The sequence below is a fragment of the Podarcis raffonei genome, chromosome Z (assembly GCF_027172205.1).
Source record: "Podarcis raffonei isolate rPodRaf1 chromosome Z, rPodRaf1.pri, whole genome shotgun sequence".
Taxonomy (NCBI): Eukaryota; Metazoa; Chordata; class Lepidosauria; order Squamata; family Lacertidae; genus Podarcis; species Podarcis raffonei.
In genome coordinates, this window is record NC_070621.1 from 25455903 (window position 1) to 25483587 (window position 27685).

Consider the following 27685-nt stretch of genomic DNA (forward strand, 5'->3'; position numbering starts at 1 on the left):
TGCAAATGCAGCCTCAGTCAGACATTGGCCATCAAACTCAATTTGGTCTACACAGACTAGCAGCTGCATGCAGAGGAGTAGGGAAACCCATGCAGGGCTAAAAGAAGCCCTGGAATGGATTTAACCTAGGGGCTTATGTGAACATGATGTTCATTTGTAGAATGGCTATCTTACCCAGGACTCTGTAACAAGCAGCACCCCAGTCTTTTGATAGACTGAACAAAATACATTGCTCATAGCAGCTCACTGGAACACAGGAAGGAGGCCATTGTTCCAACTAGCCCAGTGTTGTTGCATAGACTGGCAGCAGCTGTCTTGCGGTTTCGGACAGTGGACATTCTTCCACTCCCCACTGAGATGTTACAAATGCAACCTAGGACCCTCCACGTGCAGAGCAGGCACTGAGCTCGAGGTCTTTCTTTGTCTCTTCTTATCTTGTATGAAGACATTCCATTTGGCTTGCATTAAGAGTAAATAGCGGATGTGGCTAAGAAAAGCATATGGTGCTCTTCATTTATCTAGCCAACTGGTTTCAGACACTCAAGGCTATGGTTTTCTCTTGACCTGTGGTAAAAATACACATGGCATGGAAAATTAAAAGCTGTGTAAGATTCTCCATGTGAAAGTCCATCAACATTCCTAAGTTTGACTCTGGTTTTGGAAAAAAAGCAAAAATTGCCGACAATTGCCGATGTGAATATCAAGAAGCATACAAACAGGAGCTGATTGGTTGTGTGATGGACGGTTTTCTTCAATTGCACCAGTTGTGCCTCTGAAAATTGCTCCATGGGGACAAGAGCAATATCAATTCAACATCAAGCTTAAATGAGCTTCCCTCACAACTTAGCTTCTAGCAAAGGTGGATGTGTTTGCAAACGCTATTACATGTTTCTACACAGAGAGTTTTTAATTAATGTGTAGCTTTATAACTCAAAATAGAAAGATGATGCTACATGTTTTGGTTTTATCAGGTGACCGAGAGATCCTGTATTTGGATACAGAAAGCATTGGTGTACTAAGAATTGCTTTTTGTAATAAAATAAAATTTTGGAAAGGAAGCGGGTTACCAGTCAGGTTGGAAAGTCACTACCAAGATTAATGGAAATCTTTTTCAGTCTTTGCAGCTTTAACAAGAAGGAATAGTGCTATAACTCCTTATGCTGTCATGGAAACGCATGCTGTGTTGTTTGTGAAGAATACAAGTGAATAATTGTTAGGACTGGTGAGAAGCCCATGGGAAATGCCAGTGGATCTCAGTATAACTTATGAAGTGATTCTCTGTGAGCTGCAGTTATGGTCAGACATGGTGGATTTGGCATTAGTTAATACTGATCGTGACTTTTAGAAAACCGTTCACTGATTTGTGTTTTTATTATTATTCACTAACTCATTCACTCACTCACTCACCCAACCTCCAGCTTTAGAATGTTTTGCTTTAGTTGCCGTTATTATTGGTGGCAGCAGTGTGTATAGGAACAGACAGTCTGGAACATGGACAAGTAAGTAAGAGGAAAGAAGCCTAGAAGCAGAGGTGTGTGGTCAATAAGGACTAGAAAATTCAGTAGACAATTAATGCTCTCCAAAGCTGGGGTGTGCAAATCCTGGCAATGAATCTCAATGAACTGAGATGCTAAGACAACAGTTCCAAACTATCCAAAGTTATACTGTGCTAGAGAGGCAATACACAACATGTCAGAGCACGTGTGTTTTTTTCCAAAAGCAGGTATGTTTTGGGAAGGGGTGAGAGTCCTGCACGGTGCTTTGAAGCACTGCTGGCCCAGCAGGCTCCAAGTCAGTGCTGATCAGCAGTGACCTCCAGCCAGTTTTCTGTAGCGATGGGCTGTGTGATAAAGTTCCTTAAGGGGAGCTTGGTTGAGCAGCTGAGCCAGCTATGTCTCTACCTGCCCCACCCCTGATGCCACGTATGAAGTCAGATTTGGGGCAGATGGGCAGTGGGAGGCAAATTGGCCCGTGAGTCAGAGGTTCACCACCCTTGCTTTCGAGGATCATAGGACCTTGTGTTAAAGTCAGAACAATACTGGGGTCAGGGGGGCAAAACTGATGAAGGGACCCAGAGGATTACTTAAGAAGAAGGAAATACTAGATTCTGTGTTCCTCAAAGACTTTTGAAATCCCTGCATTAATTCATGTTTTTCTTACGCCGCAGCCTTTGTCCTCTGATGAATTTGAGGGACAGACTGAAATGGGTTTGGTCAAAGGCCATGCCTACTCGGTGACAGAAATCCTGAAGATGCCCCTGGAAGAGAAGCGTGTGCCATGGCAAAAGACTAAGAAACTCTTCATGATCAGGTTGAGGAACCCCTGGGGAAAGAGCGAATGGAACGGTCCATGGAGCGATTCGTAAGCAAAGCATGCTTTGATATTTAGGATATGCTTGCCACTTTTTGAGAGAGGTGCAGATGCTAAAAGAAACACTCTCAAGTGTGGAAACATTTCCAAGGGACACATGAAGACAGAGGCAACATGGTGGTGGCTGGCTCCATTTAGAGCAGGGATTCCCAAACTTGGGTCTCCAGCTGTTTTTGTATTACAACTCCCATCATCCCTAGCTAGTGGGACCAGTGGGTTTTGTCTTGTTTTCTAACTCATGTTAATGCAGAAGCAGAAGGAAATAATTTGGGCAAATATATGTATTTTCAGTCTGTGTTCCTTACAAATTATTTCCTTCTGCTTCTGCAGAATCATCATTAGCCTGGAGATAGAAAACTAGGGCACCCAGGAAAATGGTTGTAAAATAGTCTTCTCCCTGATATGCTAGTTTTGTAGGTTTCTTGTTTTATAGGGAAGACCATCATGGGATCCCCCACTTGTGCCCAAAATGATATATACACATGCAAACACAGACACAAGTGGGCTCTTCCACACTTCCTCTCATCTTGCCACTTTTCTCCTGGGAAACCTACTCTTTACTGCTGAATCAGAGCAAACATCAATCAGATTGCCTGTGGATTGATGTTTGCTTTGATTCAGCAGTAAAGAGGGTTTTTTCCAGGGAAGTCAACCCAAAATTCATTCATTCACTCATTTGTACATGATTCTCCCCCTCCCTATTTTATCTTCACACCCAGTGAGCTTTATGGCTGAGGGGGGACTTGGTCTTCCAGGTCCTATTCAGGCACTTTAACCACTATGTCATTCTACCTCATTTTTTAAGAAACAATTTTACATGCAGCCCCTGAAAATAGACCAATGAACCTGACAGACAATGAACCTGATAAGCCCTGCCTGGAGATGCTGGGGACTAAACTTAGGTCCTTCTTCATGCTAAGCAGATACTCTACCACTCAGCTTATGGCTCTTCCCTTTAAATATATGTTTATACAAATGAAAGAGCTATTTGATTTAACATTTTTCCTCCCCTTCAGATCAGAGGAGTGGAAAAAGGTGAGCCAAGCAGAACGGAAGAAATTAAGACTCACTATTGAAAACGACGGAGAATTCTGGTGAGCAATGGTCTCATTAAGGCAGCATTAAGATATTTATATGTCAAGACAACCGAAAGGCCCATAACATTTCATAGGCAGGAAGAGGGAAATTAGGGTGAAGGCACTGCTCCAGCCTCCAGCACCACCACTTTCTCATTTCATCCAGCCTCAGCTCCAGGTTTTGGAGGGCCTTGGCAAGATACTGCTCATCAGTGAGTCTACTTACTCAATGCAGTGGGTCCTGGTGGCCCTTTTAGGAGGTCCTCTGAATGGTTGGGAGCCCTTGGTGTATGCTCAGCCATGCCAAACTTTGATGCTAGTCCTGACTTCTGCCCATCTCTCTACCCTCCATCTCTGCTATCCAACCCACTCCTTGAAGATATCCCTCTTTTTCTCTCCTCTCACCCCTGCAGTATTCTCCTGTCTAGCCCAACCAAGCACCTTTCTGCCATTCAGTCGCTCTAGCAAACAACTTCTGTCTCTATGGCTGCATTTACTTGGCAGTTTATTCCACTTCCCCAACACTTCCCTGTGAATTTCCACATTATGGTTGAGCTTAGATGGGTTTTTTTAATGTAAGAGAGGATATATTAATTGCAATTTACCCCTCCAGACACCCACATTTGTGGGTTGAACATATACTGCACAGAGTTTAAAGTCCTATCCTTAGCAGAAAAATGGAGAGCATATAGGATTAGGCTGTGCCTTCTTTTAATTAAGCCCAGCTGCAAAGTAAGCTGGCTCCCCATTTCTTACTCCACTTAACAGAAAATAAGACAACAGACTGAGAAGTCAGTTTAAAATATGATTTACTTGCTCTTAGTCTTAGTCTTCATTCTCAACAGCAGTAAAGTAAATGAAATACTTCCATTTACAGTATTAGCAGCCTCAGGCATGTGCCTGAGAATGGAATAGTTAGATACAGTGGTACCTCAGGTTAAGTACTTAATTCGTTCCAGAGGTCCGTACTTAACCTGAAACTGTTCTTAACCTGAAGCACCACTTTAGCTAATGGAGCCTCCTGCTGCTGCTGTGCCGCTGGAGCACGATTTCTGTTCTCATCCTGAAGCAAAGTTCTTAACCTGAAGCACTATTTTTGGGTTAGCGGAGTTAGCGGATTACATAACCTGAAGTGTATGTAACCTGAAGCGTATGTAACCCAAGGTACCACTGTATATGTCTGCTCCCATTGCTGGTCAAAGAGAAAGAGAGAGAGGGAACAGTAAATACTTCCTCAATTGTAACCACTCAAGAGAGGAGAAAATGACATCACACAGAGCCCTCTCTACCAAATTACATTTCTATGGTCTGAGTCTCTGCCTATCAGCAGTTCAGCTCTGTGGTCTTAACTCCATCTCTTGCTGACTTGCAAGAATAGGTGTTGTTAGATCTGGCTGCTAATTTCCCACATTCATACAATGCAAAAGCTACTTGCAGAAAACTAATGGAAGGATACTGCATGTTTTATGCTCATTTCTGTGTCATTTGAATTCGGCAAAATTGCAGCCTCCTTAGCCCCCAAAATCGCAGGAGGGAAGTGATAAAGTTTGCAGTGGCATCATACCAGCATACAGTTTTTCCCTGCTGTTATCCTGAGGGAATCATGGGGGAACGGAAGGATGCATGTGCAGAAAGGGTGGGAGTGTAGCAAGGTACAATTGTCATTCTTTGTTGTGCCACACTACGCCCACTGGGATGAATGAAATTTAGCATGACATGCTGGTAAATCAGTCCAAAAACCACAGTTCCATAACACCACAGGTGAAAGGAGCATCAGAAAAATGGGACAGAAGTGCAAGCATTATTGTAACCTGTAAAACTAGTGCAGTATTCCCCATGCCTGTGTCTGTAGCTATGCCCCACCTTTTAGTGTGGGCTTAAGTCAGAGAGATAGCAGCAGAAGGGAAAGTGCTGTTTCTACCAATTAGATACATGCTTGTGTAGTAGGTGAGTTTGCGGGTCTGGTTGTTTCTGTTGTATTTCACATCTGCTAAATTACCTAAATAATAATTGTTCTGTTTTTAAATATATTGACTAAATGAGATGTCCCGAGCATTGAACATCCCACATTTTTCTTACTTGTTTCTTTTCTTTTTCTGGAAAGCCATGGAGTGATGCAGGGTAGGGATTTGAAGTGCACCACAGTGTGTGTGTGTGCGTGTCTGTGTTGTGCATTTCAAATCCTTTCCTTGCCCATGTCCTATGCCACAATCCTGCGACTCTCTAGGCCAGTGGCTCCCAGTTAGCTAAGTACTGTGGACCCTCTGTTTTTCAAAAGCCAAGGCATGGAGCCCCTACTTTTGAAAACATGGATATTTCTGTTGTAGTTTCGTTATGTGAATGGTGCCACCATACCCTCCAGAATGTCCCAGTGCAAAACTAGGATGTTCATCTTCTGGGCTGCACTCCCATGCAAGTCATGTGACCTGTGCAAGAGCACAGTGCCCCAAAACATATGTGTTATCTGTCCACAGGAAATTCAACTGTATTTTTTTCTACTCTCTGAGTTAGGATGTCGTTTGAAGACTGGTGCAAAAACTTCACCGATGTTGATGTCTGCCGGATTGTGAACACGTCCTTTTTTAGTATACATAAGACCTGGGAAAAGAAAATGATTCGTGGAGAGTGGAAAAAGAATCGAGACCCAATGTTAAACCGCGCTGGGGGGTGCTTAAATAACGCAGCCACCTTCTTCCAAAACCCACAGGTTGGAGCACAGTTATACTTGCTTTCCCCCCCTCCTTCACCAGTGTTAAACTTATATGGAAATAATTACGCAGCAAAGCAAAGCTGAGCCGACAGTTTTCTTGCCATGCCTTTCAGCTTCAGATTTAGGGGCAGGAAGAAGATACTGCTCCCAAAACTGCTTTATGTTTTTGCATCACAGCCAGTTTGCCAGTACTGGGTGGAAGTACTAGTTCAGTGGTTTTCAACAAGCGTGCTGTGGCACGCTGGGGGGCCCTGAATGATGGTCTGGGGTGCCGCAGGTAACAGTGGCCTCTGTCCTTCTTTCTTTCCCTCTCTCCTCTAATGCCCTCTTGTGTCTCTGTCTCCCAAAGGCTTGCACATCTGTTTGTTTGCAGTTGCCTTGCTGCTGCCACTGCTGCCTCCCAAGTTAAGGTGCTGACCTCATGTTCACCTTTGGCCAGTTTCCATTGGTCCACTAAGGCTGGGGGCATCCTCTGCCCAGGCCCCTGTGAGGCAGCATGAGGAGGTACCTCTCTTTGGGGCAGGAGGGGCAGCTCAGAGACCAGGGGTGGAAGCAGTGGCTGCCCGGAGGACTCCCAAGGAGAGGAGAGGATGCTGAGGGAACACTCCCCAAGGGAGGAGGGTGATTGAAAAAGGGTGAGAGGCTGCCAGCTCTGCAGGCAAGAGGTGACATGACTGGGCGCCTGATCCCCACAGGGGTGCCGCAGAAAGAATGTAGTTGGTCAAGGGAGCCGTGGACTCAGAAAGGTTGAAAACCTCTGTACTAGTCTAATTCTGATTTAGATAGCTTTATCCTGTGGTTACCCATAAATCTAGTTTGTTCCATTTCTATATCATCATCATCTTCAAGATCTTCATCATTCTATTCTATTCTGATCTGCTGTGTTCTGTTCTATAATAGAGGCATTTGGAATGTTATTTGTGAAGGTCAAGTCTGCTCCCTACATGCAGCCTATATCCTGCAAAAACTGAGGGCACAGATCACTGGTGTTTGCCCCTTGAACATGTGAAAGTGAAGGGCAGGGCATATGGGCACAATTCTAATCCCAACCCAATGCAGTTTGAGGGGGAAAGTGTACAGGACTAAAAAGGAGCTCTGGATTTAACCCAGGAGGATATGACCGTTCTTGTGAGCCTGATAATTCCCATAATGTTCATTTGTTTGTGGAGTGACTGCCGTGCATAGGACCTTGGAACGGGCAGCACCCCAATCCTGTGATAATCCATTGTTAACAACTCAGCTACAGGCATTGTTTACAGCAGCGGCTGCTCAGCTACTGAGCCACAGCCCTCCCCTCACCCTGTGCTCCTCTTCCTTCTCTTTAAGTATGTCTTTGATGTCAAGAAGTCGCAGGACAAAGTGATGATCTGCCTGCAGCAGAAGGACAAGCGCATTTACAAAAGAGAAGGGAAAGGGGACAACTTGGTTATTGGCTTTGAAATCTTCAAGGTAGGTGTCCATGCTGCATGCCAAAGCTGTTGGAGTTTGGTAAGAGCATAAGAACATAAGAAGAGCCTGCTGGATCAGGCCAAACACACACTACCTGCTACTAGAGAAGAAGCAGGAAGGCCTGAAGGGAGGTAATCTACTTTACCAGTAAGTAGTTACTAAAACAGAAGGAATCAGTGCCACACACATACTTGCACACATGCTGGTTCAGCTAGCTTATCGCAGGCATTGCTGCATCACTCCCAGCCAAAGCAGAGGTAGACATAGGCAGAAGGTAGGTTAGGATCTACTGGTACATCTATGAGTGATTTATAGTAGAGTGGCACAGGTTTCCTACTCGCAAGGTGACCTTTTCCATGTAGCAGGCTTTTGTACGACGTGGCTGTGAGCTCAGTTCAGTTCTGATACCAAAAACGAAATCCTTAGTGCACTTTGAGACACTCTGTTCTTCAATTCAAATGGTGTGAGTTTTGCACCAGGATTTTGTTGACAGAGCAAGTGAAAACACACAAAAAACACCTCCGCTCTCCACCTCTGCTCTATCTTTATCTTTATGCCTGTTTGAAGTCACAGCATAGGATCTACCTCACTCTCATGTTGTGCTAGATTGCTCTATGCAATGCAACTCAATCTGCTTTCTAACCCTAGGTTGAGGCCAACAGAGAGTATCGAATGCATAAAGTGACAGTGCAAGAAAAAATGGCAACTTCCATGTACATTGACAATCGCATGGTATTTTCGAAGTTGTGCCTCAAGGAAGGCCGGTATCTCCTGATCCCAACCACCTTTAGACCTGATACTGAAGCTGAATTCATTCTGAGGCTGTTCACAGATGTGCCATCGGAGCTCAGGTACTACGACTACTTGAAGATGACGGCAATTTTCCCTTCCCATTTCTCCCCAGCTTGCATGCTCATCTGTCTTAGACCAAGGAAGCAAAAGATTCAAAGAGTGATGATGAGTGAGACAGATGTACAACACACTTCGGTGGGGAGCACTGACATGATGACTGCAAAAAGGGGTGCACCCATTTCTTGTGAGGATGACATTCACTGTGGTTTCAGAGATCACATTGCATGCAACCTTTGTGCATTTGTCCCATGCCAGTTTACAACCACTCTCATTTCTCTCAATTGCAATATTTCCCAAGGGGCAGTATTCGATGTGAAGCTGCCTTGGGGTTGGAGATGCATTCTGTTCACCTCCAGATTCTACACAGTAGGAGATAGTTCTACACCCATTCACAAAAGGACTGACATGATGATTGCAAAAAGGGGTGCACCCATTTCTTGTGAGGATGACATTCACTGTGGTTTCAGGGATCACATTGCTTGCAACCTTTGTGCATTTGTCTCATGCCAGTTTACAACCACTCTCATTTCTCTTAATTGCAATATTTCCCAAGGGGCAGTATTCGATGTGAAGCTGCCTTGGGGTTGGAGATGCAATCTTCTTACCCCCAGATTCCACACAGTAGCAAATAGTTCTACACCCATTCACAAAAGGACTGACATGATGATTGCAAAAAGGGGTGCACCCATTTCTTGTGGGGATGACATTCACTGCGGTTTCAGGGATCACATTGCATGCAACCTCTGTGCATTTGTCCCATGCCAGTTTTCAACCACTCTCATTTCTCTCAATTGCAATATTTCCCAAGGGGCAGTATTCGATGTGAAGCTGCCTTGGGGTTGGAGATGCATTCTGTTCACCTCCAGATTCTACACAGTAGGAGATAGTTCTACACCCATTCACAAAAGGACTGACATGATGATTGCAAAAAGGGCTGCACCCACTTCTTGTGCGGATGACATTCACTGTGGTTTCATGGATCACATTGCATGCAACCTTTGTGCATTTGTCCCATGCCAGTTTACAACCACTCTCATTTCTCTCAATTGCAATATTTCCCAAGGGGCAGTATTCGATGTGAAGCTGCCTTGGGGTTGGAGATGCATTCTGTTCACCTCCAGATTCTACACAGTAGGAGATAGTTCTACACCCATTCACAAAAGGACTGACATGATGATTGCAAAAAGGGCTGCACCCACTTCTTGTGCGGATGACATTCACTGTGGTTTCATGGATCACATTGCATGCAACCTTTGTGCATTTGTCCCATGCCAGTTTTCAACCACTCTCATTTCTCTCGATTACAATATTTCCCAAGGGGCAGTATTCAATGTGAAGCTGCCTTGGGGATGGAGATGCAATCTTCTTACCCCCAGATTCCATACAGTAGGAGATAGTTCTACACCCATTCACAAAAGGACTGACATGATGATTGCAAAAAGGGGTGCACCCATTTCTTGTGAGGATGACATTCATTGTGGTTTCAGGGATCACATTGCATGCAACCTCTGTGCATTTGTCCCATGCCAGTTTACAACCACTCTCATTTCTCTCGATTACAATATTTCCCAAGGGGCAGTATTCAATGTGAAGCTGCCTTGGGGATGGAGATGCATTCTGTTCACCTCCAGATTCCACACAGTAGCAAATAGTTCTACACCCACTCACAAAAGGATGCAAGATTGCCTTTCTACTGGTGTTTGATACTATCATTTATTGTTTATCATTCTTTTTCCTTTATATAAGTGTCAATTAGAATAAAGTGTTCTTCCTTTTGGTGCATTTATGTTTTCATTGGCTTTCCTGGTGTACAGATACAAATTAGGTCGAACAGTGGAACATGACAGATTTGATATACCTCTTATCGAGCTGGAGAATGCCTCCTTTCCCCATATCTGAACAGTGGTGTGTCCTCAGTGAGGTCCCATTTGATTCTAATGGGCTGTGCCTAGAAGATATTCTGAACACACATATCACATGGTCTTTGTGTTCCCAGCTTCTAAAGAATTAGGACTGGCTAAAATGCAAAGTGCTCAAGAGGAAGATACCTATGCAGTGTTGCACATATCCAGGTTGTTCTTGCAATCAGAATGTTGCATTAAAAATTCAAAAACAGAAGAAAAGAAGAAATGTTGCAGAATCTGTAGCGTGCTGTGCTGACATGCTAATGAACCATGCTTAGTAGCTGAGCACCCAGTTTTAATGAGGCATGGGGTGTGTGCTATTTCCTACAGCAGAGTTTAAATTGGGTCTTACTATCTTTTTGTCATGGGACCACAAAGCATTTCTTTGTTATATCTCATAGAAGAAATGTGTTTGTGCCTTACTCATGTATGGTCTATTTCTGTATTGACTGCAATTTCCTGTAATAGGCACATGTTTTTGTATGCTCAGCTGTGGTCATGCTCCAGGGGTGCCCTCAGGAGCTTAGCATCCCAGACCCAGGAGGCATGAGTTTCTCTCATCAAAGCACTGAAGGCAGGCTTGCAGGAGCAACACAGTCCAAACAAGCCGAGCTCAATCACAGAAAATAGTCTAGGTCCAAATGTGAGTGAATATTGCAGGAAATTCAGCAAGGTGGGCACCTGGGAATTGGGAGCCAGAGCCCCATGTTATTTCCAGCAAGTGGGGGGCTCAAGAGGGTGGCCTTATATACGCTGTCTTTTTAGACCACGTCCTAATCACAGCTGCTGTTAGTGAAAGAGCTCCAGTGATCGCTCACTCATGACTAGCGTGATGGCTCTGGGGTTGTAGGCACATGTTATGCCATTGCTCTTCAGGCTAGACTTGGAGCTTTCTGACACCAACATTCTTGAGAATGTGGGTGGCCCTGCCTCCTCCTCTGACAGCTCGAGAGACTCTTCAGCAGGCCTCAACTTGGATGGCCCCTCAAGGGGATCATCTGCACCAGCTTCAGGGTCCTCAAGGCCCTTAACATGTGGGGTGCCTGGCTAAGAGGACTAAAAATCCTCTTAGGGCTAAAAATAACACCTGCATGTGAGCAGCTGCTCGCATTTAGGTGCTCTGCACAATCAGGACAGCTGGGACCAATGGTTCATCATGGGGGGGAGGAGTGGCAAGAGGGGTGCTGTGGGGCCTGGTGTTCAACATCTTTACAAATAATTTGAAGGAATTAAGGGATCAGGATTCAGGGTGGCTTTAACATATTGAAGGACTGGGCCAAAACCATTTGTTAAAGTCCCATTTCAGTAGGTACAAATTCAAGGTTCTACACATAGGCAGGAATACTAGGATGCACAAATACAGGATGGGAGGGGGGCACCTGGCTTGACAGAACACATGAAAAGGATTTGGGGGGTCTTAGTAGCTTCAGATAGGTGAACAATATGATACAGCAGCAAAAAATTAGTTAATGCTATTCTAGACTGCATCAACACTAATATAGTGTCCTGATCAAGGAAAGGAGTAGTACAGTTCTATTCTGCCTTGGTCAGACCACACCTGGAGTCCTGTGTCCAGTTCTGGGCATGACAACTTAAGAAGAATTTCGACAAACATGTTCAGAGGAGGGTGTCAAAGATGACCAAGCACCTGGAAATCAAGCCTTGGGAGCTGGGAATGCTTACCCAGGAGAAGAATGAAGCTCATCCACACTTTTGCTTCTCCCATGCGTAAGAAAGCATGAGTGAGATTTTTTTCTGTTCGCCCTGCCACTTTCTCAGGAAAACCTGTTCTTTAGCACTAAATCACAGCAAACGTCAAATCACAGAAAACTCCATTGATGTTTGCTCTGATTCAATGGTAAAGACCAGGTTTCCCCTGTGGAAAGTGGTTAGACAAGTCATAGTTAGGATGAGCCCAGAGAGTTGTTATGATAGCCATCTTCAAATATCAGAAGGGCTGTGGCATAGAAGATGGAGGAAGCTTGTACAGTGGTACCTCAGATTAAGTACTTAATTCGTTCTGGAGGTCCGTACTTAACCTGAAACTGTTCTTAACCTGAAGCACCACTTTAGCTAATGGGGCCTCCTGTTGCCGCCGCGCCACCAGAGCATGATTTCTGTTCTCATCCTGAAGCAAAGTTCTTAACCTGAAGCACTATTTCTGGGTTAGCAGAGTCTGTAACCTGAAGCGTATGTAACCTGAAGCATATGTAACCTGAGGTACCACTGTATTCTGTTGCTACAGAGGGTAGGATTCAAATTATAAGAATGGAGATTATTACTATTACAGTATTATTATTGTTGTTGTTGTTGTTGTTATTATATTACCCTTCTAAGGCCCCAAGATAGTTTACAGCTTTAGAGTCGAATAATGAAACAATGTAAAATGGCTTGCAGTCATAAAAATAAGGTGGGTAGCACCCTTACCTTTCCCGCGTCAACCTGGCCACAGTGATCCATGCGACGGTCACCTCCAGGCTTGACTACTCGCTCTACGCAGAGCTGCCCTTGAAGCTGTCCCAGAAACTCCAGCGGGTGCAGAATGCTGCAGCGAGGCTCCTCACGGGGTCTCTGCCATGGGAGCATATTCACCCAGTGCTTTTCCAGCTGTATTGGCTCCCGGTGGAGTACAGAGTACAGGGCCAGATTTAAGGTGCTGCTTTTGACCTTTAAAGCCCTTCACGGCCTAGGACCCTCGTACCTACGGGACCGCCTCTCCTGGTATGCCCCACGGAGAGCCTCAAGGTCCATAAATAGCAACACCCTAGTGGTCCCGGGCCCTAAGGAAGTTAGATTAGCCTCAACCAGAGCCAGGGCCTTTTCAACACTGGTTCCGGCCTGGTGGAACGCTCTGCCTCATGAGACCAGGGCCTTGCAGGATCTGATTTCTTTCCGCAGGGCCTGTAAGACAGAGTTGTTCCGCCTGGCCTTTGGCTTGGAGCCAATTTGATTCCTCCCCCCTTTTTGTTTTTCCTTTTTCCTTTCTCCTCCTGTGATGAGGCTGCATTTTAATATTTTAATGTTTCAATATTTTAATGTTGTATTTTAATCTTGTTTTTAAGTTGTATTCATTCAAATTGTTTTTATTATTGCTTGTTAGCCGCCCTGAGCCCGGCCTTGGCTGGGGAAGGCGGGGTATAAATAAAAATTATTATTATTATTATTATAGGTGGTTAGCACTTGCAGGGAAAAATCACTCATAAAGTAGCAGTACAGGGTGGGTTGGAAACCAGACACTTTCTCTGCCTGGTTGGTGGCCATTATTGCACATGAATGGAGAACACCATATTGGTTGCATCAGTACAGATCTGGACTTCCTGACTTGGTTAGAACTATGCCCATGTGTGTCCTGTCTCCTTTGGTTCATGGAAACTACGATGATATGATATGCAAGAACCCTCTTGAAGGAATGACAGAGACAGTAAACAAACATGACTGAAGATCATATAATAGAATATAAAAAAGGTTAATACTTACCTGGCTTCTGCCAAGAGGAGGCAAGGAGGACGGATGTCCTCATTTTCTCATTCTACAAATTTTAATGTGCTCACTTAACATGTATTACTGCAAAATCAAGAAAAATATTTTTGGGAGGGCAGAGCTAAACATCAGATTGACAGGGGTGGGCAAGACTCCACAGCACACCTGTATTATTTTGTGGCATGCAATACCAGAAATGCCTACCGCTGGTCTTGCCCCATTTCCTTCTCAAGGAAACAAAGCGCCAAACCTACAATGTTTGCAAATGTATTTTAAATATTGTTCCAACAAAAAGTCATCCTAACACCTTGGAGCAAAAAACTATGCTCAAATATTATTCTAAGGTGTCATCCCTAATGAAGAACTTTTCTCCCCACTTGTAATACTTTGAAATTAATCACCCACAACACTGTATTATTTGTCCATAAGCATCAAAGTATCTGGTGGCATCAAAGTAAGGGAGGCAAAAGTTCAATATTCCATATAGAATCTGGTATTAATCCACCAGTCATTCCTACCTGATACATTTTGTCTTGGTGTTCCAGGGAGCTTACACTGCATCGACCCAGGGGCGCCTGCCTGGACATCCTACGTGGCTTCGTTGCGAGGGTGTCCCAAGTTAAAGTCCACTCTGTGTCACGTCTCAGATGTCAGGACCCATATATCGGTAAGTGCAAAGGGTTAATCCAAAAGTCTTTGTGGTTCTTGTACTGAGTTAGTAAATTATTCAGATGACCTGAACATTAAAATTCAATTTCTCTTAATCTACGGAAACACTGTGCTGTCAGATAAAACTAGCAGGTGAGCTTAAGATTAAGAAAGGGAACTAAGATTTAAGAGAGCTGTACAGCATGTTCTTAGGGAAATCATTCCTGTCGACTTAGTGAATAACACAGAGATGAAACATATTAAAAATCCTGGAATGAAGCTAAAAGTCAGGTGTTGCAGTCTGAACTTTAGATATCTTAACCTGACCTAAAATTGCAGTTTCAGGTGGACTGGGATTTCGCTTTGTAAGGCACACACTCATTCACAGTGCTATTTTTCTAGAAAAAGAGGTGCTGGAACTCACCATGAACGCCTCCCTTGTCCTCTTACAATGGAGGTGCAGGAACTGAGTTCTGGTGACTTCCATCTGAAGAAAAGCCCTGTCCATCCATGGTCCATACTTAGCTCTGGGCAATGGAAGGTTTGTTTCAAGGTGATTCTGAGCTCGCCCACGCTGCCACTTGTCCCATGCCTAGAATGCATATGTCTGAGTGTTTTTGGCTTTGTCCTGCCACTTTCCTCCAGAAAACCAATTTGTTCCAATCATAGGAGCCAATAAAATATTTGAGGGGGCTTGGCCCTTCCAAAACTGATGGCCATTGCCATTCAAATGGTGTGTGTGTGTGTGTGTGTGTGTGTGTGTGCGCCAGTGCCACATCTTGTGATTGATAATGCAGGGCAAGGCTTACCTGCTCACCCCCCCCATTATTTCATTCAAGTTGACACCCCAGGTCAGAACTTAAAACACAGGTTTTCCCAGGAGTAAGTGGTAGAATGGATAAGCACTCAATGGGACCTTTTGCAATTTATTCTAGCCACTTCCTGGGTTCACTCCCCCGTGGTTTTCATGAAATGAGATGATCGTGTGCATTGGAATTGTCCAGAGACTAACACGCACTTCTTCTCTTTTCATGTTAGCTGTTTGGGTAGATCGGGGTGGCAGAGGGCAGTCTGTGCTGAATAGAGCATTGAAGAGGCAACAGCTGACTGCAAATAATAATAGTAACACATGCCTAGAAAGCATGGGACAAACTAAAAGCACGAGACAAGCGGAAGTGTGGACAAGCCGTGTGTCTGAACCCAGTCTTGATTAATTTCTCAGGCTCCTTTTAAACTTAGCATACATGAAAGGGAGATACTCACTTGAAAGTCAAGCAGCGCCCTCTGCTGCCTGTTTGTTAACTGTACTTTGTCTTTGGACATTTGACACTAGAGAAGCACTGGAACCTATTCAGGTTTCTTTTTCAGCCATTTGTTGCTTGGGTTGCTCGCTAGCCTAATTTAAAAGCCATAGAGGTGGGATAATATGTGAAGAATGCATATTCAAAATAGCTTTTGTTGAGTTTTGGAAATGCACACACAGACACATCTCTAGTAACATTTTATGTAATTTCATACTGAATGAATGATAAATGAGAGTAATCAATATTTGGCCATGTGACTTACATCACCTTATTTCGAATTTCTTAAAATCCACCGACTGATAACATAGTTTGTTCAAAAGGAACAGGGAAGAAATCTACATCATGTAATTCAGCTGCCGTTGCACCTAATGCCTTTCAACTTCTTATGCCAACCTTCTTTGACAGCCTTGGAACAATTTCAATAGCCAGAGACTCCTTGGCAGTTTTCCTTGACAAATACCAGTAGTCAGTGTTCTGCAAATGCTCTGAAAGAGTTTAAGCATAAATGGCATTCAGCATAGCATCCAGATGTTATGTATGCATGTATATATCTAAGCAAGGCCAATCGGAAGTGGCAGGAAGAAGGTCATCTGGCCTGGGGGCTCAAGCTCAATGGCAGTACCAGATTTAGACACTTGTTAATTTTTTGGCATTTGATAAATTTTGCAACCTTTGCAATGGCTTCATGTGTTTGCCTAAGCCCTAGCAGAACAGAGAAACAAAGGGGTCGATATAAAAAGAGAAAAGCAGAAGAGCCTCTTAAAAAGCAGTGGAATTTTCTCAGCTCAGGCTGCTAAATCATTATTTTTAGAGCCTTCCTCCCCTGCCCCCAACACATACATGAAACATTTTTCTTTTCACATTTCCCGAAGGGGTGTGTGTGTGTGACAGAGGCGGACGGATTGAGAGGACTGATTATTTCTCAGCTCCTACTACGGTGCTGACAGATCAATAAAACAAACACCTCTGGCTGCCAAGTGCTGGGTATGGGATTTGCAAGCACCAAGCCACGTGGAGCACAGGGATATTTAAAAGCCTATTACTTAGATTTACATCTAGTACTTGTAGTCAGTGAACAGCAAAATGGCATTCAGTGCCTAGCAGGGCTATTCTGAATAATTTGCCAGTGTTGACTTTCAGGTCCAAGAAACTCAGCCGTGAGAGAAATTTCTCTCCATTGTGTGAATATCCACTTTTTTCAGCAGCACTGTTCCTCCTCCCTCACTGCTGCTGGTATTTCACCACCATTTTTTCTGACTACTGTGATTTCTCCCTTTCTGGATTAGCTGTGCAGCTAGTCCTCTGTGTACCTGTATGTGAAAACATTGGAGTGCGAGAGCCTTCTCAGATTCGTTTAGTAAGGAGTTTGACATCCACAGGGCCACCACAGAAAAGACCATTTCCCCTGCTGGCCTACAAACAACGAGGGTTTCTGTTGTTTATCTTAATAGATGGGCAGGTTGAGAGCCATGACATGAGAGGCAGCGTGGTGTGAGTGGTTAGAGCATCAGGCTAAGACTTGGGTGATCAGGGTTCAAATCCCCTCTCAGGCATGAAGCTCACTGGGTGATCTTGCCTCTTAGCCTAACATGCCACAACTCCAGGCCCCCAGGTCACCCAATATGTGTCATGGCTGAGTGGGGATTTGAACCCTGGTCTCTCCCAGGTCCTAGTCCAACACTTAAACTGCTGCACCACACTGGCTCTTAATGATAGGCAGGCGTGAGTTTGAGGCCCTGCATTCATTCTCTCTCTCTCTCTCTCTCTCTCTCTCTCTCTCTCTCTCACACACACACACACACACACACACACACCAGGAACCCAAACTAGTTTTGCTGAAAAGGCCAACCCTTCTCCTTTTTCCACATGATGCCACCAGAAGCTCATTCCCATCAAGTCCATGTGCTCGGAAAGAGTGTGATTTCACGCAGCATTTTAAATGTCAAAGGACAGCAGTGTTTGGCCAGAGCGCTTATAAATCCCCCTTAACAAGAGTTCTACCTACTCCTTGCTGCTTCCAGGTTGTAAAATTTAAAAAAATCCACTTCAGACCCAATGAGCCATAACATCCTCTAATCTAATCAGTACTGAGCAATAAGACAAGACACTCCAGTGGCCAACTCGGTCAGGGTTTTATTTTCCCCTCTTCTTGTGCGAGGCCAGTTCAAAGTGTTTGTTCAAGAGGAAAATGATCAAGACAAGGAGATGCTTATGTCTGGCTGTCATTGAAAAGCCCTGTTGTGGTGGTAGCATTCAAAGACATTGTCCAAGGTTAGTTTATGCATCTGCAATAACTGCCTTCTCGTGGGCTGAAGGTTGCATGGCTCCTGACTTAACAAAATGAACCTCTGCTTTTTAATGGTGTATGAGGCTCCTTTCATCTGTTCCTGAAGACTAGGAATGGTAAGCTTCCTATAATTTCTGTTGAGCACCTTGTTATTTATTCATATCATTCATGAATTGCTCCCTATGAGGTACCTCAGAGTGATTTATGCATATGTAAAACACACACACACCAGTTAAAATAATTGCACATATAAAAATAACTTAAAAACAAAAAATAAATACAATTAAAAACAGCAAAAACAATTATGTGTATTCAATCAAAATCCAGTGCAATACAGATAGACAACAAATTCCACCTACAAGTCTTGTTGAAAGAGGAAAGTCTTCAACAAGCGCCTGTCAAATATTTAGCAGGAGTGTGAGTGTCACCACATTAAAGACCTAATTCCAATATTGTGATAAGATGGTATCTACTGGGTACCCTTGAGATGATCAATTGACAAAGTGAGATGATCATTTGACAATGTATGGAATAGGGTGACTTTTTGGTGTCCTGTTCTCAAGTTGTATAAGGCTTTGTATTCCAGCACCTTGAACTTAGTCTAGTAGCTAATTGGCAACCCATGCAGTTATTTCAGCAGTGGAGTAATATGGTTGTGATATTCCTGTAAAGCCCTACATTGCTTCAGTCCAAACCATCTGAAAGACTGTATTCCCTCATTTGAACCTGCCCTAGTTTTGACATAATCAGAATATTGTAGGCGGAAGGAGTGTCTGGGTGAAAATTGGAAGGGAAAGGTCCGGGGAAATCTGGACATATGACAAGCGACGTTGGCCGTGTAGTTTTTGCTGCTTTTCCTTAAAAAATAGCTCAATGATGGGGACATAGGAGAGGGCCTCAGTACTGGCTGCTCCCAGACTTTGCAGCTCTTTTCCTAGAGAAGTTAAACTGGCTCCCTCAATGTTGTCCTTCTGCCAGCAAGTGAAGACTCTCTTCTTCCAACAGGATTTTGGGAATTGGCTGCTTTTAATGAAAGGGCTGGTGCCATGCTGTTCTTATTTGCATGGTTTCAATAGACTTTATATGTGTATATTAGTTTTACTTCTATAAATGTTTAATTACTTTTAAATTATTGGGTCTCCCCCCCCCCCAATGCTTTTAGCCGCTCTCATTTTTATATGAAAGCTGCCTTAAGTCCTGTCAGGAAAAAACAGCGGGATATATAAATAAATATATAATGATATTAATAATGATATACCCACCCCAGTGAGCTGTCTAGCTGGCCTGTTTTTTCACCAGTTGCATCTTCTTGTACTGTGCATCTCAGGGCATTGTCTGAGGCCATGTGATGCAGCCACGTTGCTGAAACTAAGTCCATGCTTGGCTGGGAAAGTATGCTACCTTGAGTGTCATGATTGAAGGAAAGTGAATCTGAAACAGATTTAGGAGTTGCAGGGTGGTGCACAGGGAAAGAAGAGGGTGGGAAAGTTCCATTGTGCTAGCAAAAATGTTTAGGTGGCTAGTCCCTATGTTTCTTTGGTATATGGCTGAATTTGTATAGTGGCAAAGTGTCTATATTGCATTAAATGAATGATGGTGGTGATGAAAGTGGAACAACACTGTCTTTTCCCAGGAGCAAATCCCTACATTGTCATCAAGTGTGAGAATCAGAAAGTTCGTTCTCCTGTGCAGAAGAGCACCCTCAGTGCTATTTTCAATACACAAGCCATTTTCTACCAGAGGAACATTGCAAGCCCGATTGTTGTCCAGGTAAGAGAAATTATTACATTCCTACTTGTACCTGCTTTCTACTAGTTTCTTTCCTTCTCCTTTTGTTTTCTTAAATTTCTATGGAACCCACAGCAGGGTAGCAGACATTAGTTATTTTATTTTAAAGTATTTCTAAACTGCTTAAAAGTTTAAGCATTTCTGAACAGCGTACAATAGTACAAATCAACCTAAAACAATATAATAAAAACAGAACTCCAACAATACAGGTTCCAGTTTAATGGATCATGGAAAGCACAATAGTACATCATTAGAGGTGATTCCCAAACAGCCTCCCACCCAGACACTAACCTGACCTAGACCTGTTTAGTTTCAGCAAGGTGTTGATTGTATGAGCCTTCATACCAAATCTTGAGGCATGTGACCATAGCCTTGGATGTGTGGGACATTGTGCATGCATTTAATAGGGATTTTTCATTTAATTTTATTGATTTTTACGTGTTATGTTCTTTTAACCTATCTTCCTCCAAGGGGTACTCTTTCCCCTACCATTGTTTTTCTCGTGTCAACAGTTTAAGCAAGACTGTTATGTACTAAGCTTGAATCTTAGAACAATAGGCAGGTAGGAGCCTAGAATACAACAACCTGATTGGCCTGCAGGAGCAGCCCAATCAGACCCCAGGAGGAAGTTTATCAACCTATTAGGCTGGTAGAATCCTAGAATGCAACAACTGATTGGCCTGCAGCAGCAGCCCAATAAGGCTCTCGGAGGGAAACATAATCAACCAATCAGACGGTACTCATTGTGTAAATAATGTATATAAAGCCTGAGTTCGGGGGGAAATTCAATCACTGTTCCTATGAGCTGAAATAAAGAGCATGAAATTACTACTCAACTCTGAGTATATTTCAAAGACTAAATTAAAACTGGTTCAATGTCACATAGGCTGTGTACACACTATAACTTAAAGCACATTTGAAGCAATCGCCCTCTGGGTAGTGTAGTTTATTAAGGGTTGCTGAGAACTGTAACTCTGTGAGAGGTGAACCACAGTGCCCAGAATTCTCTGAATGTGCTTTAAAAGCATAGTGTGTACACAGCCCAAGTGTGTTTTATGGGTATCCCCAGCCCTACAGAAGGCCAACATAGTTGATTTACTTACTTGTTACATTCACAGCCTGCTGTATATTACAATAAATATGCTTTTGTAAAAGTGTGCTTAAACAGACCAATTTTTTAGTTGGGGGGGGGGGGAATGAAAAAGCAGTTGCAAAACTTCATTCTAGAATGCCCTCCGTCCAAATGGTTTTCTGCTGTAAAGCTTGCCATAAACACTACAGCTCGGGGCGATTTTTCTTTTTTCTTTTTTTGATTTTTTTATTAAATTTTCCAACATACATTTATAGTATCCAATCTAAATTTATCACATATTTTCTCTTTTAGACTTCCTTCAACCTCTCTGACAATCATCCATTATTCAAATTTTTAAATACGCATTTCCTAATTTTATATTGCACTTTATAAACCTTCACACACTTACTTTTCATCAATACAATAGTCCTCTATCATTTACAGAACTTCTTCAAATCCCACTAGCGTTATTTGCTCATCACATACACATTTCAGATAGTCTGAAAATTTTCCCCAGTCTTCAATGAACTTTTGATTTCGTATATATCTGATCTTTCCTGTTAGTTTGTCCAGTTCAGCATACTCCATCAGTTTCATTCTCCATTCTTCGAGCATCGGCAGTTGTTCCTGTTTCCATCTTTGGGCCAATAATATTCTCGCTGCTGTTACTGCATATTGGAAAAGTTTACAGTCCATTCTATTTATTTCATTTCCTACTATTCCTAAAAGAAAAGCCTCTGGTTTCTTAACAAACGTATATTTCAACATCTTTTTCATCTCATTATATATCATTTCCCAGAAGCCCTTCACCTTCTTACAATCCCACCACATATGATAAAATGTTCCTTCTTTTTCTTTACATTTCCAACACTTATTACATGTTTTATACATTTTTGCCAGTTTCACAGGTGTGATGTACCATCTATAAATCATTTTCATAACATTTTCCTTTAACGCAGTACATGCCATAAATTTTATACTTTCATTCCACAGTTTTATCCAATCCCAAATCTCTGGCCCAGTGTATCATAACCGATTTAACTTCCTCATCTTTTGTATACCATTCTAGCAAGATTTTATACATCTTGGGCAAAATTTGATTTTCATTGTTTATTATTTCTATTTGAAATTTCGATTCTTTTTCCTCATAACCTCTTTCTTTTAAGTCCTTTTTAAACATTTCGTTAACCTGATAATAATGCAACCAATCATACACATACTCTTTCACTTCTTCATAGGATTTCATTTTCCATTTTCCTCCTTCCTTTATAATCAATTCTTTATATGTAATCCAGTTCCCCCTTATATTGACTTTCTTAAGACTCATAACTTCTAACGAAGATAGCCAGTGGGGAGTTCTTGATTCTAATAAACTTCTATATCTCTACCATATTTCTATGAGGGATCTTCTAAAGATGTGGTTTTCAAAACCTTTATGAATCTTTCTTTTCTCACACCATAGATATGCGTGCCAGCCAAATCTGTTATCAAAACCTTCTAAGTCCAATAACTCAGTATTTTTTAACTTTATCCATTCTTTCAACCAGCAGAGACATGAAGCTTCATAATATAATTTCAAGTCTGGCAGGGCGAAGCCGCCTCTTTCGCATCCATTAGTAACTTATACATAATTCTTGGCTTCTTACCCTGCCAGATATATCTTGAAATTGCTCTTTGCCACTCTTTAAATATCACTGTCCCCTTAATTATTGGAATTGTCTGAAATAACAATAACATCTTTGGCTCGGGGTGATTTTTCAATAGGAAACTGGAGTGTGGCTCTAATCTGGACTGGGACTCCCTAACTGCTTTTTCTTCAAATTACAAGTGGCCACCGTAGTACATTTTAACATAATAAAAAAGCAGGTATATTGTGATGGGTAAATTCTGGTTGTTATTTATTAATTTTTAGACCACTCAATGGCAAAACAGCCTTCTAAACTGATTACAAGTATAAAAGGCAATTATTAGAATATATATATAACAAAATATTAATATAACACATACATATATAGTATATAACTTAAGCTATAAACATCCATAATTAAAATATGCAGTAAAGCAATCCCACTAAAACAACACAGCAAAGATACTACAGTCGTACTTTTGCGAACAATTTTTGGAAGCCGAAAGTCCGACAGAGCTTCTACAGCTTCTGATTGGCTGCAGGAGCTTCCTGCAGCCAATCAGAAGCCACGGAAGCCCTGTCGGATGTTCGGCTTCCAAAAATAGTTCGCAAACTGAAACAGTCACTTCTGGGTTTGCGGCGTTCGGGAGCCAAAATGTTTGAGAACAAAGCTGTTTGAAAACCAAGGTATGACTGAAGTAGATTTACATGTGATAGGAATGGCTGTATGAAACACATGCATTTTAAAAAGCCAGCGGAACTCCAGTGCAGATAGGGCCTTGTATACTCTGTATGTGTATATATGAAGAGAAGGTACGTGAGAGGAAATCAGGATAACAAAGGATGCATGTGGTTAGATATACTAAACCTGCATTTTTACCTGGGCAAATCTGTCAGTAACAGTATGCCAGTAGCTGCAATGGTGCTAGCGTGGAACGGAGAACAGGGGTGTGAAAATGTTTCCCCTTAAAGCATCTTTTCTGTGATTTTGGGGATGGCTTTCAGGGAGATGAAAAACACACCACACATAGTTCCACGATCTGTATGTCTTTGTTAATTGCATCCTCTGTGGCTGTCATATAAGAGGGAAGACCGCTTTGCTGTGGGAGGGAACCTCTAAACAGTTTCAAGCGCTTGCAGCCTGTAGCAGCAGCACATTGCTGTGTTGGGGACGCATCTTTCCCATCTGTGCAACAGTGATACACAAAACCCACAGAGGTCAAGGCGAGGTTGAAAGAGGAGAGCTCTTCCAATTGAGGACTTGTACAGATGACCTTTTGACCCTTTCCAATCGCGGGAAGGGGGAGGGGTGCATGGGGAGGAAAATGCCAGCCCATCTAGCAGCAATTATTTCTCATTTCCTTCCTATCTCTGTAGGTTTGGCACAGCGGGCTCCTTTGCGACAAGTTCATGGGACAAGTGCGGATCTCAGTATCACCCAATTACCCCAGAAGTCTTCAGAAGTTCCAGCTCCAGGACAGAGGGAGTCGCGAAGATCATGACATGCCAGGTCACATCACCATCAAGGTTGTTACTAGCGATGACCTCGTGGAGTTCTGAATTCTAAGGGCTGACAGGCAAGAGTTTCCAGTGAGCATCCACAATGGGGATGGAGCGAGAGCCACTGATTTGCATCTTGGTGTGAAATGCTTTAAAATGCTTGGGGTGTTGTGTCTGGGTCCTACTTGGGCAACAACAAATGGCCAACAAAAGAGAAAGAAGCAGAGAGCAAATGTGCAGTCAAATATAGCATTTGTCTTTTCTCTTTCACCACACATACACACACATACAGTATATATCTCCAAACATATTTTCTATCACAGATAGCAGCTGCTTCCAGGCACTGGCTTCACTAGTGCAATTCACATGAAACCATTATAGCCTTGCAATGCATTTTAGCTGTTCTGCTAGAAAATAGCATTTCATCAGAACTTTGGGAGCTGCCTTATACCGAGTATAGCTCAATATGGTCGACACTGACTAGCAGCAGCTCTCTGGGGCTTCAGACAGTGAGCTTCTTCCAGATGCTGGGGATTGGACCTGGGGCCTTCTGCATGCAGAGCAGATGCTCCACCACTGAGCTATGGTCCTTCCTAAACAGCACGGTTGAATATTGCTTCTAATAGTAAGAGTAGTTTCCTTTTAGTTGCATTAAGTAAATGCCAAAGTATTTGCTAAATTTAACACAAGCAATGACAAATCCCAGCATAGGAAAATCAGAGTTCTGGGATGCGAAACACAAGCTTTGCCATTCCTAATACTCAGCTGTGGGGAATGTAGTTTAAAGGCTTGCATCTGTCCACATTGGGAAGGTATGCCTGCCTTCTATCTGAGCCAGCTGAATTGTATGACAGCTCTTTGGACAGAAAAATGAAAGGAATATGGATAGGATAGCTGTTTATTGTACTGAGCCTTTTTTGCACTGTTGCTTTTGTTTTCGATGCCTATCTGTTATCAGTTCAGAATACCATAACACACACATAACTGGCTGTTAAGAAACATAACATTATATATAATAAAACTGTAATCGTCATATCAAAAAATTGCAAAGCACAGCTCCTGGTGGCAATAACATATCATATTACTGTTAACCTTCTGTATGTTTTTATTGTCGTAAAGTCCAAAGATTGTCAAGTCCAAAGATTGTCAAGTCCAACAATTACAATGTACAGTTCTTGTTGGCAATGCCATTTCATACTGATGTCTTCCTTCTGCATAGTCCTATGTCTTAAAAGTGTAACAATCAGAACCACTTAGTAACAATAAGACAGCTGATGATAGACCAGTTCTCAGGATACACCCTTGTTTCACCCATTGATTGGGCTTCTTCAGCGACAAGGTTTCCAGGAGATTTTTCAGTAGGTTTTTTGAGATGAAATAGTCCACAGGAACGCAGAAGTTGCCAGTCAGAGATGCTCCGTATGAATGATCATTGAAACTAAACTATATAGGAGCAATCCCTACAACGGGGAAGGTGCAGGCAATTAGAATTAAATATTCTTAAAGAGACCTAATTGCAATGATACCCAACCGATACAAATCCAAAAAGTTAAGTATTCCACATCTTCATTTATATACTATTACAACTTTATCAAACTTTTTCAATGAGGCTTAATCATCAATGGATCCCATCTGGCAAATGGTCATTGCAGTCTCCACTCCCTAATATTGATCATAAAAATATAAATTAATCTTAGGAGATTATAACACCATTAATTACCTAACACCTGTGTGTTACAAGAAAGGATACCTTCTTTGCAGTAATTCAGACAACACAGGATATCTATAGAAGAAATAAGTAAAGTCAATCAAAGGTATTCTAAGTAATAATCAATAGGTACAGGCAATTAGAATCTATCATTCTTAAAGGAACATAATCGCAATAATATCCAACTAGTAGAGATCTAGTACATTAAGTTTTTTCCATCTTCATTAGTATTTCTTCGCTTTTTAAAGATTTATCCAGTGTAAATTAATCATAAATAGATTCCACTTGCTAAATAGTCATTGCTGTCTCCACTGTTTATATTGCAATAATCAAACTATTAATATGTAACATCATTAATATCATTAATTACATAAATTACATCATTAATTACATCATTAATTACATAAATTATATCAATAGAAACAGCCATGGCAAATGACTAGGTCAACACACACCACAATTGTCTTGTTACGTGAATCATGTTCAGAGTACCACAACACACACGTAACTGGCTGTAAAGAAACATAACATTATATATAACAAAACTGTAACCATCATATCAAAAAGTCGCAAAGCACAGTTCCTGGTGGCAATAACATATCATATTACTGTTAACCTTCTGTATGTTTTTATTGTCATAGTCCAAAGATTGTCAAGTCCAACGATTATCTGTTATCAGTGGCAACATCTGAATAAAATGTATGCTTTTATTATTGAGTTGTGTCCAATGGTTGCATGAGTAAAAAATCGTTTGTACAACTCTCTCTTCCCCTCCTCCCACCTGCTCTTCCAAAAAACGCTCTCCAGAGGGTTGACCCTTCAAAGTGGGGGTTATGCAGATGGGCAGGGGGATAATCAGCTAGAGGAATCTTCTTGGCAGAAGTTCCACTTGCAGAAGATCACTCCATTTTATTTCAGGTTACTTCCTCGCTCCCTTCCACTTGTTGGAGCTGGGAATTCCCATTTCCAGCCCCACCCCTAATCCAAGCCACCAAACCTCCTTAGAAAAAAGTATTGCCCCATTCTAGAAGAGCACCATAAGATCAGCACATTTCCAGGCAAAGGTGCCTTTGACCCAGGCCCAGCCCACGAGTGTGGAAACCTCCAGGGCCGGCCCAATGCCCAAATAAAGATCTACATCAGGATCTGCTGCACCTGGGGATTCTGCCGTCCACAAGGCTTCACCTTTTCTCATGGTTGGGCCGTTCCCACCCCCCTCCTATCTCACCCTGCCACCTCCACTAATAGCAGAGAAGCACTGCTACCAGCAGCACCAGTTTCCAGAGACATATCACGAGATCTCCCCTAAAACCAGGGTGGGGTCAGGGGAGGTCTCTTCCTCCTTCCCATTTTCCCTACCTCTCTCCTATAGCAGAGATGTTGCCTCCCACTTCTCTGGTTCAGATTAACATTTGAGATGGAGAACGAATTGAAATTGCACAATCAGGATACGGGTGTACTTTATGAACATGCCAAATTTGTATTCCAAACCAGGCAATTCAGAGATTTGCTGACATCGATTGTTAGCAGACCTTGCAGCTTGATGGAATTACCATAGTTTGGAATAATCACTTGCAGTTCTTGGAGTTCAAATGCTTTATTCATGAAGAAACTACAGGATGAATAGTGAGGAGAGTGAGAAACAGAAGACATATTGTCTCAACAAGCTAGGGATGAATGATAAACAAAATGGCTCAGCTTATAGGGGTGGAGTTAACGTAGACAAAGAGGCTTACAAACAAGTGCGGCCAGATTGCTAGACAAACAGTGCCCTCGTGTGGTTTACAGTAACACATACATTAACTACAAACTCAAGAGAAGGAAATGTATTTGTTTTCCTCCAACGTGGGTATGCACAAGCTAGGGGAAAAGGGAACCCCCTGACCCTAAAGGACTTGCAATATAAATCT

At 42.5% G+C, this 27685-nt stretch overlaps 1 protein-coding gene across 6 annotated transcripts in view; it reads left to right on the forward strand.

The window, feature by feature from the left end:
- CAPN6 (calpain 6) overlaps positions 1 to 26485 on the forward strand; it is a 72376-nt gene extending 45891 nt beyond the window's left edge. For 5 of the 6 annotated variants that reach the window (XM_053373828.1, XM_053373829.1, XM_053373827.1 and 2 more), the window contains 5 exons: positions 2168 to 2361; positions 3387 to 3464; positions 5958 to 6153; positions 7483 to 7605; positions 8254 to 10228. In XM_053373828.1, the coding sequence (XP_053229803.1) occupies positions 2168 to 2361; positions 3387 to 3464; positions 5958 to 6153; positions 7483 to 7605; positions 8254 to 10161 (2499 nt within the window). In that variant the 3' untranslated portion in view covers positions 10162 to 10228. Of the gene's footprint in view, positions 1 to 2167; positions 2362 to 3386; positions 3465 to 5957; positions 6154 to 7482; positions 7606 to 8253; positions 10229 to 14386; positions 14509 to 19713; positions 19851 to 23944 lie in introns of those variants that run through there. The other variant, XM_053373832.1, reaches the window with a different exon arrangement.
- The last annotated feature ends 1200 nt before the right edge of the window (positions 26486 to 27685 follow it).